The sequence below is a fragment of the Salmo salar genome, chromosome ssa15, assembly GCF_905237065.1.
Source record: "Salmo salar chromosome ssa15, Ssal_v3.1, whole genome shotgun sequence".
Taxonomy (NCBI): domain Eukaryota; kingdom Metazoa; phylum Chordata; class Actinopteri; order Salmoniformes; family Salmonidae; genus Salmo; species Salmo salar.
This window is the reverse complement of record NC_059456.1, coordinates 50,306,202-50,319,654: the sequence shown is the minus strand read 5'-3', so window position 1 is coordinate 50,319,654 and position 13,453 is coordinate 50,306,202. Positions and strand designations below refer to the sequence as shown.

Here is a 13,453-nt window from a genome sequence, read left to right as displayed (position 1 = left end):
TCATATGGGATTATGTAAGAAAACAGAATGGTCACAATGAATTAGATAATTTTCAGTCTATACAAAATATTACATTTCTAAAAACATATAGAGTTGAAACATGTAATATAGATTGTGCTTCAATGAACTTACGCTTATACATTGGCACTCAGATAATGCCAAACCCTGACTAACTATTTATAGTTTATATTTTGTTGGACACTGGAATTAAATTGTAAGATTTATGTTGATTAATTTTGATAGTTAATTTTAGATAAATATGGGGTAAACCACACTTAAAAATGTTAGCTTATTCAACTTAAAAATATGAGTTACCCCTCTAACTTTAAATGATAAGTTGTATGACTTATGTATATTACAATGCAACTAATATTGAGTTAACATAACTTTAAAGCATTTTAAGGCAGCTGGGTAACTACAATTTAGGAGTTACCTTGCAACTTAAAATGTTAAGTTAAGTCAAATCAGGAAATATTTTTTAATGAAACTACACTTTTTAAGTGTAATTGTTTAATCTATGTTAGATATTATACAGTAATATAACTGACTTAAATGATCATTATCTCTTATTTTGTTGCAAAGTCTGAGAATCATTTAAATATGATTATTTATATTATTCTCCACTAAAACTAAAGTTGTATACAGCTTTGGCATGTTCTATTGTTCCATTTAACTCCAGACACAATCCGATATACGGCTTTCATTTTCATTAACTAACTACCCAAAAATGAACAGAAAAATATACATTTGTAAGATGACACAGGGAATGATTAGGGAATGGTTATTGATTCAATTTACTTTACATTTAATCTACCTATTCATAAATATTCTAGTTTTCTTTTGATTTAATCATACAAAAAAATGGGATTTAAAAAGTTGTTCACAGTATAATTTCAATATAAAATGGTGTTTTAGGTTTCTACATGAGAAGAAACTGGAATGAATAAGGTTGGGAAACAAGCCACTAAATCACTGGAATTTCATGGATTTACATCATGCAAACAATTCTAGGATTTAAGTTTCATGACAGTTTTCTCTCTCAAATTTAGATGTATGCAAATTTGCAGTGTCTCTTATCTCTGTTATCTGTTTCCCGGTTTCATAAAGGTTTCTAGCCCCTTTGGCAAAGTGGGTGGGGTTATATCCTGCCTGTTTGGCCCTGTCCGGGGGTATCATCGGATGGGGCCACAGTGTCTTCTGATCACTCCTGTCTCAGCCTCCAGTATTTATGCTGCAGTAGTTTATGTGTCGGGGGGCTAGGGTCAGTCTGTTACATCTGGAGTATTTCTCTTGTCTTATCCGGTGTCCTGTGTGAATTTAAATATGCTCTCTCTAATTCTCTCTTTCTATCTTTCTCTCGGAGGACCTGAGCCCTAGGACCATGCCTCAGGACTACCTTGTATGATGACTCCTTGCTGTCCCCAGTCCACCTGGCCGTGCTGCTGCTCCAGTTTCAACTGTTCTGCCTGTGGAACCCTGACCTGTTCACCGGACGTGCTTGTTGCACCCTCGACAACTACTATGATTATTATTATTTGACCATGCTGGTCATTTATGAACATTTTAACATCTTGACCATGTTCTGTTATAATATCCACCCTGCACAGCCAGAAGAGGACTGGCCACCCCTCATAGCCTGGTTCCTCTCTAGGTTTCTTCCTAGGTTTTTGGTCTTTCTAGGGAGTTTTTTCTAGGGAGTTTTTCCTAGGGAGTTTTTCCTAGCCACCGTGCTTCTTTCACATGCATTGCTTGCTGTTTGGGGTTTTAGGCTGGGTTTCTGTACAGCACTTTGAGATATCAGCTGATGTACGAAGGGCTATATAAATAAATTTGATTTGATTTGACTTTACCCAGCTCCTATTTCTTTGTTTTTCTCAGATCTGAAAGGATATGATTGGTGTAAGCAAAGGGATGGGATAGGACCTAGGATTAGAGGCGGGAGAGTGGAAAGAAACGGGGCCGTTATATTCAATTCATATATTACATTTCCCCCCCAAAATGGTCATTTTGTGCATTCAATTAGTCTTAATGGTATTAATGATTTTATACCACACCTCATGGAGTGGCAACATTCTATAGGCTACCTTACCTACAAGATAAGACAGTTGAGAGCGCACATTCACTGTCGTTTCTATTTAAGGTGGCTTGAGCAACATCTTCCTCACCTATTGATTGCAAACAGTCAAATTGGTGACTAAGTGTTACAAAAAGTATAAACTCAGTTAACACAGAACTAAAGTCTTACGTAATTGGTCAGATTCTCGATTAAGTTCTGGGTCTATACATGTTAAGAAAAGAGATTGGAACCAGAACGAAGAGCTCGACCCTCTGTCTTTGCAAGTTAAGGGCAAGTCTATGGGACAAATGTCCCCTCCCCTTTCCCGAAATTCAAAAGATGCTAACACCTGCAAAATCGTGATTTGTCCAAAGCACCAGAACTAATGCTGCTCGTCATGCATCACATTGTATCATGACATATCTACGGTACCATTTAAGTTTACGTAGTCTGTCAACGAGAGATTACATACAGTAAGATACTTTTTTATATTTGATACACAGTAGCCTAGTTAGGGATGGAGGGGGTGGGGGGGGGACATTCCAAAGTATTCAACACATCCCTTTATAATTGCTGTACTGGTCCCTTATTATTGTCCATTGTTCAATAGTTCAAAATCTACAGTGTCTTCAGAAAGTATTCATACCCCTTGACATTCCACATTTTGTTGTGTTATAGCCTGAATTCAAAATGGATTAAATATTTATTTTTTCTCACCCATCCACACACAATACCCCATAATTACAAAGTGAACACATGTTTTTACACATTTTTGCAAATGTATTGAAAATTATATATAATACTAAATTGAGCTCAGGTGCATCCAATTTCCTTTGATCATCCTTGAGATGTCACTACAACTTGATTGGAGTCCACCTGTGGCCAATGAAATGATTTGGACATATTTAGAAAGAAACACACCTGTCTATTTAAGGTCCCACAGTTGACATGTCAGAGTAGAAACTATACCATGAAGTCCAAGGAACTGACCGTAGATCTCCGAGATTTGTGATGAGGCATATATCTGGGGAAGGGTTTAAAACAATTTGTTGAAAGTTTTCAAGAGCACAGTGGTCTCCATCATTGGGAAACTGAAAAAATATGGAACTAGCCAAACTCTTCCTAGAGCTGCCCGTCCGACCAAACTAAGCAACCGGGCGAGAAGGACCTTGATCAGAGAGGTGACCAAGAACCCACTCTGACAGAACTACAGAGTTCCTTGGCTGAGATGGGAGAACCTGCCAGAAGGCCAACAGTCTCTACAGTACTTCACCAATCTGGGCTTTATGGGAGTGGCCAGACGGAAGCCACTCCTGAGAAAAAGGCACATGACAGCACGGCTGAAGTTTGCAAAAAGGCACGTAAAAGACTCTGAGATCATAAGGCAAACGATTCTGTGATCTGATGAGACAAAAATTGAACTCTTTGGCCTGAATGCATAACACTATGTGGATGCTTTTCAGAGGCAGGGACTGGGAGACCGCTAAGGATAGAAGGAACAATTCATGGAGTGAAATACAAGCAAATCCTCTATGAGAACCTGCTTCAGAGTGCAATTGACCTTAATGTCCCCAAGCATACAGCCAAAGCAATGCTGGAATCGCTTCAGAACAAGAACGTGAAAGTTCGTGAGCTGCCCAGCCAAAGCCCAGACTTGAATCCCATTGAAAATCTGTGGAAATTCTTGAAGATTGCTGTTCACCGCTGCTCCCCATCTAACTAAAACAGAGCTTGAGAATATCTGAAAGGATGAATCAGCAAAGCTGATAAAGACATAGTCAAGTTAAACTAAAAGTTGAAGCCGCCAAAGGTGCTTCTACAAAGTATTGACTTCGGGGTGTGATTAATTATGTAAATGAGATATTTCTGTATTGAATTTTCAATACATTTTCATTGTGTGAAAAAAATCTGTTTAATCCATTTTGAATTCAGGCTGTAACACAACAAAATGTGGAATAAGTCAAGGGTTATGAATACTTTCTGAAGGCACTGTAGATCTCTACATAAGTAAATGGGTTTTTTCCCCTTGGCTCTTGCTCTGGTTCTCGAGGGGTTGTAATCAAGGGAAAACCCATGCGTTTTGTTTCTTCTGGGTTGTATGGGAATGATTAGAATGACATTGACAGGTATGACATGGGCCCACTGGTGTACTTCCTGCTCCACAGTTCCAGACTGGCACTCCTGCGGCCACTGCCCAAAGAGCGCTTGTGGGTCTTCTTGTTGTCCCACGTTGCGGAATGTTCCGATGGCAGGGAGCTAGCAGGGCTGCTTGCTTCCTCCTCTGGCATTGAGTCCCCAGCTATCTCAATGTGGGGAAGGTCCATCAGGTCTATGATGCTAAAAGCAGCTGGTTCCGGCTGGCACATGACAGACTTATCCTCTGTGTTCTGCCTGATGAGCCCGCTGGTGCCAGCCTGGATGCCCACAGACACCCGGTCCCCGGTCTGTGTTGAGCCATCACTTGCGCTCTCACGGCACAGCGTCCACATGTTGTAGCACTGGGTGAAATTGAAGAAGTTGCTGTTGAAGGTCTTGAGCTCGCCGCACACGTCCCTGCGCAGCTCGGCCAGTTCGTAGCGCATGGCCGAAATCTCATCTTTCCACTGCATGTTGAAGGCGGCCACCATGTTGGCAGACTCTTTAAAGGCCTGGATGGCCTGAGGTATGGGGGGATCGGGGGCGGCAATGGAGGGGGCAGCAGGGATCTGGTAGGCAGGCGGTGAAGTCGGGGGGACAGAGATGGCTGTTACAGTGGAGCTTGTGCTGTGCTGGCTGCGAGCTACAGCATTCTCCCTCTCCAGACGTTCCAACTCCACATAGGCCGAGGAGCTGGCCCCGTCGTCGTCTTCTATCATGTCCTCGTTTAGCAAAGAAGTGCCTTCCAGCACATCATATCCCTCTGGAAGACAAATTTGAATATGCAAATAGAGGGAGATTCAAAGGGAGGGAACAGCTGGAGTGTTATGTAACTGTGATGCCCAAATGTTCCAACCTAGAGTGGGCATACATATACCTACAATAAGAATACAGTATGTGAGTAAAATACCACAACTACCCTATCATTCCAATGGGATATATCTGATAAAATAAAATATCGGTGGAACAAGGATTTTTACTAGTTGCATTGAGAATATTGAGAAATGGTGAACAGCTAGATGATTTGTTGATCGTCAATCTCCTGTGAATATGATTACCCTTTTATCAAATTATGCATTTGTGATCCCTTTATCAGATGCATTTGTGATTGTTCAAACTCGAAAAAGAGACAATGTAAAACTTAATGAAGAGGTGCTCTTCAGACACTGAAGTGGTCTCTAGAATTAGAATACTCTCTAACACAGCTCTATCTGGCATACTAAAATACGGAAAGGAATTATTCAGCCAGGTACACTGAGCCACTTGAGCGATGCATTTTGACTCACATACTGCAGGCTTTTCATGGTGTTTTTACACTGCCTTCTCACTCATCTGAATGAACATCAACCCTCCACAGTCTTTCCATCTTTTCACTGCACTGCACCATGGGAAGCGGAACCCCGTTGGTTCCTAGCATAAGCCATCATTACCAATCAGTTTCAAATGAAAATACCATTCTCTGAATTAAATCAAAGCATGGTTCTCCCAAAAAAATCTTAAGTGTTTTCCGATTGTTTCCTTTTCCTTTTTTTTTGTGCAACAGAAAAGATGAAAAGGCAATGAAAAATCACAACTCAAGTCATTGGGCCGAGAAGCAGTTATGAACCCTATTGAACATATCAGGTCCCTCACCATGAGGTTGATTGGACCATGTGGAGTTCCCAGTGGCGGGTAAACCCCCCCTACAGGGCTGCACCAGGGAGGGGCTGCAATCCCACAGTCAAAGACAGCTGATAACTTCCACGCCAAGGGTCAACCCAGCCACATGTGGCCTTTACAGAGGTTGACTATCATTGGAAGAAAAAAACCCACAAAACTACTATAACAAATGCTCTCACATTTTGACTGTTGACAGTGACAATGTGATAACATTCAGTGCTACTTCATGGCTGAGGTACGAACACATTATGTGTTAGACTGGAAAGTACAGCTTCATCATATAGTTCCACCAATGAGTCGCTTTTAGCGCACTTGAAAATAGAGACACTTCAAACAACTCGCGAAAGCCAGTGAGGCACCATCATCACATATACAGTATAATTCTGGAACATTAACGCATACGAACAAGGAATTCAAGGCCTCTGAGTTTTGTGAGTTGTTCGGACCCCTGTTTGTTTCTCATTGTGTTTAAATCAGATTTTTCTATCCTGCTGTTATATCAAAGTGGTCATTTTTTATCTATTGCTGAGAAGGCAGTGCAAAAAAACACACATATATATATATATATATATATAGATATATGTATGCGTGTTGTCATTAAAATACCTGTGACAGGCATCCAGCTGTTCTGTCCCCCTGGTTATCCTTCCAGAGATGCATGGCTGGTCAGATTGGGAGGGGGTGCTGCTCTTCTGCCCAATGGGGCATCATAGGATCACTTCCCCACTCAAGGGCCCCGCTAGCCTCGACATTCTTGCGTTTTGGTTGGTAAGCGATTTAGAATTCAGATCTCATTTCCGAATTTTATTAGTCAGTGGCATGGCCAGTCAAATACTGTGGATCATTCACTTCATTTCAAGGCCACTATTCCCTCAGAAATGACACCAAATGGTCGATACCATGTAAAAAAGATTTGCAATATGGCTTGAGATGGAGGCATCAGGTCACAGCCAATTATTTCCCTGAGGCTCACTAACATATCCTGTTCCATAGCCCAGTCGGATGTGACTGTATTTGGAGAGAAAAAAGTCCTAGAGAACTACTCATTAAAAAATACAAATATATACAGAAAATGCTGGGAGTAACTGACACCCATTTGAGAGCCAATTTAGTGAGCCAATTGTGAAGCAGACAATTTGAACAGAGAGCTTATTGGGTGAAAGGAGTTCAGCAGGTAAGACGGTGGGATTGGAGGACTTCCTTGATCCTCAGTACTTCAGTCACATCGTAGGCTGAGGGATTCTGACTGTGCAACCCAATTGAGCATGACAAGATAAACCAAAAAAACCTCCAGATTGTACAAGAAAACAGGTAAACCAACAGAAAACAAACAAATACAGAGGTCTAATACAATTGATTTTACAAAATGTGTTGAAAAATGTTAATCCCGGTCATAATATTGTCAAATGAAAAACGTCATATGAAATGATAGTATTTCAATAGGGTTCATAGCTTTACTCTTCCAGGCATACACCAAATGCACTAGATCAGTTAGGTTAGAGGCAGCAGTGGTTCTGTTTGCACAAAGAACCAGATATGTTGATGTTTTGACGATGATATTGTGTGTAAAATGTTGCACAAAACCTTCAAATCCCTGAATGTTTAATATCAAAACAGCAATTATTGCAACAAATTGACTTGGTATCCTCACAATTATTAAGACGATTTTTACATTATTCTACATTATTCTTTAGCAGACACACTTACAGGAGCAATTAGGGTTAAGTGCCTTGCTCAACGGCACACCGACAGATGTTTTCACCTAAGAGGTCATCTAAATGTGAGATTTAGTTCAATGAGAAAATGTGTAATATGTTGGCCCTACAGAGTAAAGTAGCTGTAGACATGTTGTTGTGAGAGCGCTACTGTAGTCGAACCCTCTTCAAACCTTGTCAAACTTCAGGTCAACTGATCAATCTCCCCGAAACACATGATTGCCAGACTACCTAATGAAAGACCATTTAATCTTACCTTCTGATCTGGCTACATCAAAAGTGATAAATCAGTTACTATTCTAATTGAAAGCTTAATTTATATAATATCTCCAAATGTGGTTTTATGCAACACAATACAACAATATAGAATAACGTAATATATTTTATGCACTCTGAATTGACTTTCTTAGTAAGTTCCTTGTGCAACCAGTACCCCATCTGAGTTTGTTGACTTACCGTATGTCGGTTACAAGTTTTTGCTGTCTTGTGTTCTGTGGGCTTATAAGCCAAGATCAGTTAGAGAGGCTAGTGTAATGAACTGGTCAAACAAAGCATGGATGGGGGAAACTGAAGACCTCTCTGGAGCAGACTATGAGCCTTCCTAACACTCTCTAGAGGTCTACAGCCCTCCTCCAACCACTGTTCTGTTTCACACTTAACCCTTCCCTACACGACTCACACTCTACACACGACACATATATCAATGAGATTATCATGCTCAGGACAAGGCCTGTTTCTCTTACACATGCCAAGTGCTGTGAGTGTGACAGTAGTGTGTCGTGGGTTTAACTTCTCATTGGGCTGGTTTGAATGAGTCCCCTCCCATCCTCTACTCCGGGTTCAGCTTTGCTACCACCACATGTGACGAATCAGAAAGCTAAAGCTAAGGGTAATGATGTATATGGACTATGCAAAGTAACACGCTTGCAAGCAAATCCCTCAGAACACTCAGGATATGCAGAGGCAAGACAAACAAGAGACACACAACAGTGACAGTAGCCAAAAAGAAATGACCGGAATCATTCAACCAAGCATCTCTTAAAGCTCAAGGGTACCCCACTGTACATATGTAGGTATGTACGCATGATATAGAATGTATGAGGAGTATGTTTTCTAAGCCTTCTCTCATTTTTTTTGAGGTCGTACTGTTACCTGTTGTGGATCTGAGAGTTGAAGTGACAGTGGAGGATGTCATTGAAGGCAAGCAGTCGTCGTCTTGGGAATACCCAGCCTGAATTGCACGCAGGTAACTGTGGCTTCGAGTGCGGAACGAGCCAGGCAGGTCCAAGGCCTCCATGGCCTGGGATTCTACTTCGCTAAAAACGGACTCGCAAACTGACTCAAACTGGCCATTGACCTCAGTCTCACTCACCTGAGAGACAAAAACAGGAATAGCAGTCCTTAATTTTTCCTCTTCCTTTCTCTTTCTCACTTTGACTCTTCCCCTTAGTACAGTAAATATGAAGGAGTGTTAGCATGGGGAAAAAAAAACAAGCAGATAAAACAAACAAATGAAAACAACAAAATGCATCATTTAGTATACCGTTTCAAGATGTACTATCCCACTGCAGGTCATCATCACAGACGTACATACGTTACTACTGTGACAAAGGGGAAAGCAGGTGTCCTTTCAAGAACCTATTCAAAAGCAGAAATTACGGTGCAACACAGTAAAAACTACATGCGGTTAACGGAATTTCAATGTTGTGAATATATATATTTCCATCGCAACGCACCCAATATAACGGCAGGCAGGAAGCCATACTAACGTCATCTGTGTGAGGTGACTTTTTTTAATAGCACCAAGGTTGGCTGAGATATTGTGCCAAACGTGTATTAAAATCCATCTAGTCTATATTATGCAGTGCATAAAAGCCTGCTACTACGTAATAAAAATGATTGCAAAGGATGTATTAAATCATTGTATCTTGTACCTAATATTCAGCCGCAACGGATAAAAAGCATGCTTTATAGTATAACTCCTGCTGTTCAAACATAAAAAAATTGTCTAGACTGACTGAGCAGTTCAACACAACTTCTAGTAGTGTGCATGAACTTACTTAACGGGTAACTTGAACTTGTAATGTAATAAATATTAAAGTGAACAGATATATACAGTATGGTACTGCTTGTTCACGCAACGTCACCAATAACAAATCTATGGACTTCGCACGCGCAGTTCTGAAGATGTGCACTGAACATAGTCAAAATAGGATTCAGTGTAAATAAGCATTACCAATGTCAACTCAACCTATCAATAAAACCTAATCCTGCAGACAATAACGGCTAAACATCTCATGGAGTGGGGCGGGGGATATCAGGTTGTGACTAATGTACTTCTGTAAATAACTATATTATTTTTGCCACCCCTTTAGCAAACAACAGAAGGTTCCACCCACTCTACCAACATGGTGGCATCTACAGTATCTCTCAATCCTCCTACTCCTCCAGGGCTCCTGGTGTTCCCCCTGTGAGGGGCCTGTGTGGGACTCACCTGGCTGACGCAGCTTGCCTGACTGAGGGTGCTAACCGCGCGCATGTAGCTCTGGTTCCGGGATCGGAACTGAGGGCCGAGGGGTATATGGTGTTGGGGGTAGTTGGTGGCTGGGTCCAGGGTGACACTGGGATGGGGCCGCATCATGTCTCGGGTGGTTTGCAAGTGGTAGCTCTGGCTGTACAGAGAGAGAGAGAGTGGATAGACAAATATGAGAGGCATTGTGAGTTAGACACAGGGCTGTGATGGTCATGAAATTTTGTCAACCGGTTATAGTCATGCAAAAGACTGCCGGTCTCACGATAGTCGACTGTTAATTAACAAACACGTTTAGCATCTCCAGGCCTCCACACATATTTTACAAGCCGCTGATGTGCGCCATTGGAACATCTACATTTAAAAAAGTATCATGAATAAATGCAATATATATCATCGCAATAAATCTCTTATTTATTTTAGACATTATGATATTAAGAAAATGTATTTCAGAATATGAGTTGGCCTACTGTTTCTTATGTGGCTATGCACCATACATTGGTTGTAGGCTTGTTCATTTAGCAGCCACTATTTTACAGTGGATGTTTCGACATTTTGTTACATTACAACCTTATTCTAAAATGGATTAAATAAAAACATTTACTCAGCAATCTACACACAATACCCCATAATGACAAAGCAAAAACAGGTTTTTAGAATTTTTAGCAAATTAATTAAAAATCAAAAACAGAAATACCTTATTTACATACAGTGCATTCGGAAAGTATTCAGACCCCTTGACTATTTCCACATTGTTACGTTACAGCCTTATTATAAAATTGATCAAATAGTTTTTTTTCCCTCATCAATCTACACACAATACCCCATAATAGCAAAGCAAAAACTGTTTTTTATAAACTTTTGCATATTTATTAAGAAGAAAGAAAAAAAATCACATTTACATAAGTATTCAGACCCTTTACTCAGTACTTTGTTGAAGCACCTTTGGCAGCGATTACAGCCTTGAGTTTTCTTGGGTATGACGCTACAAGCTTGGCACTGTATTTGGGGAGTTTCTCCCATTCTTCGCTTCAGATCCTCTCAAGCTCTGTCAGGTTGGATTGGGAGCGTTGCTGCACAGCTATTTTCAGGTCTCTCCAGAGATGTTAGATCGGGTTCAAGTCCAGGCTCTGGCTGGGCCACTCAAGGACATTCAGAGACTTGTCCCGCAGCCACTCATGTGTTGTCTAGGCTGTGGGCTTAGGGTCACTGTCCTGTTGGAAGGTGAACCTTCGCCCCAGTCTGAGGTCCTGAGCGCTATAGAGCAGGTTTTCATCAAGGAGCTCTCTGTACATTGCTCCGTTCATCTTTCCCTTGATCCTGACTAGTCTCCCAGTCCCTGCCGCTGACAAAAAAATATATGTTTTTGCTTTATCATTATGGGGTATTGTGTGTAGATTGATGAGGAAAAAATAAATTTAATCAATTTTAGAATAAGGCTGTAACATAATAAAATGTGGAAAAAGTCAAAGGGTCTGAATACTTTTGGAAGGACAATGACCTTTTATAGTAAGAATAATGTAATTGAACTTAACTGAACAAAATAGAAAGGATATTTTTCCCATTCCAGAGCAAATATGCATATGAAATGGGTGTGGAGCTTAAAAGTGATCATTTGAAACACTTCCTATATACTAGATTTATTGGTTTTTGTCAAATGTGGTTGTTCATGATACACACCTTAGAATGTCTTAGAAATCAAAACATATATGGGCTGCATGATGCAACTATAGGCTGTTGAGGATTTGAGAAAGTCGCAAAAAAATGTTGCGCTGTAATCCTTGCCTCAGGCTGCACACGCTGTTCTCTCATCAAGTGATCATATTTTCATCTGTCAGACTATTCTCAATTTAATCTGGTCTTCACTTATGTAAAATTACTTTAGATTAGAATTGCCCATTATCAAATGGACAGGAACAGGGGCAGGGGTAAAAATACATGTCATCCGTATGCACTCAACTAGCGAATGGAGGCTGCTTTCCCACCGGTTCACTTTTCAATCATGGATAGGCTGCTCCAGTTTCATAGCAGAACATGTGATTAATATGAGCAGCTGAGAAATAAATATACTAGCAGCTGAGCTCCTCTTTTTAAAGAAATGTCTGGGCTTATAAAAACACTTCTTTGGAGTTCGGAGCATAGCAAAGGTAACCATTCCATCCAGTATGTATAATCATACCAGCCAGGTCACCCGGGATACAAGACAGCTTTTGACGTCCATCCATGTCCACTAGGGGCAACAGTGAGCGCTGTTGCCTTCAAGTAGCATCTGCCTCTGATTCCAAAGGTTGCAAGTTCAAATCCAGCGATAGAATGTTCTTTCGGATATATTTATTTTAAGTCTATCCCAAACCTTAACCTTAAACACATACAAATGTTATATTTGGAACAAGTCGAAATTTGACTTTGAGAAACATGGATGAACGTCAAATTTTGTCGTGAGACTAAGAGCTGCTTGAATAATACAGGCCACACTCAAAAGCTAGTTCTAGAATTAGTTTAATTTTGGAGTAGAGGCTAGCCTGTTGGGGCTAGGGGGCAGTATTGAGAAATTTTGAAAAAAAATATGTGCCCATTTTTAACTGCCTCCTACACCAACTCAGAAGCTAGGATATGCATATTATTAACACATTCGGATAGAAAACACTCAGAATTTTCTAAAACAGTTTGAATGGTGTCTGTAAGTATAACAAAACTCATATTGCAGGCAAAATCCTGTGAAAAATAGATCCAAAAAAAATGTGAATTTTGTGACTGTACTATTTAGTGTCATTGTTTTATAGATACCATAGTGAGAAAGGATTCATTTCGCAACTCCTACGGCTTCCACTAGATGTCAACGATCTTTATAAAGTTGTTTGAAGCGTCTATGATAAACAGAGAGCAAATTAGAATGCTGGGAAGTTGACATGTCGTCACTTCATTTTTTTGCGCCTGCGCATAAATCTGAGAAGCGTGAGTTTGTCATAATTGTTTATCTAGACATAGGATAGGTTGTGTGAAAATATTACTGATGTTTAACGTTAAAAATGGACCAAAAGATTAATGCTAAACAACGTTTGACATGTTTGAACGAACGTAAATAGATTATTTACTAGGTTTTTTTAGCTTTTCGGCGTGATTTTACACCCCCCCCACCACGTTTTGTGGGAGCATAATGAACGCTAACTACTTGGTGTTATTTGGACATAAATTATGAACTTTGTCAAAAGAAACCACATTTGTTCTGGACCTGGGATTCCTGGCAGTGCCTTCTGATGGAGATAATCAAAGGTAAGGGGATATTTACAATGTTATTATCGATATTAGATGATGCTAACTGTATAGCATAGCTTATTGTTCTTAGCATAGCACCCC

General features: G+C 40.3%; 1 protein-coding gene across 1 annotated transcript in view; it reads right to left on the bottom strand.

Annotated features, from left to right (window-relative positions):
• Nucleotides 1-4,021: 4,021 nt before the first annotated feature.
• dlgap2b (discs, large (Drosophila) homolog-associated protein 2b) overlaps nt 4,022-13,453 on the bottom strand; it is a 142,092-nt gene continuing 132,660 nt past the window's right edge. The window contains exons 4-6 of the mRNA XM_014144922.2: nt 10,061-10,238; nt 8,719-8,938; nt 4,022-4,955 (exon numbers count right to left, since the gene is read on the bottom strand). Of these exons, the coding sequence (XP_014000397.1) occupies nt 4,165-4,955; nt 8,719-8,938; nt 10,061-10,238 (1,189 nt within the window). The 3' untranslated portion in view covers nt 4,022-4,164. The remainder of the gene's footprint in view (nt 4,956-8,718; nt 8,939-10,060; nt 10,239-13,453) is intronic.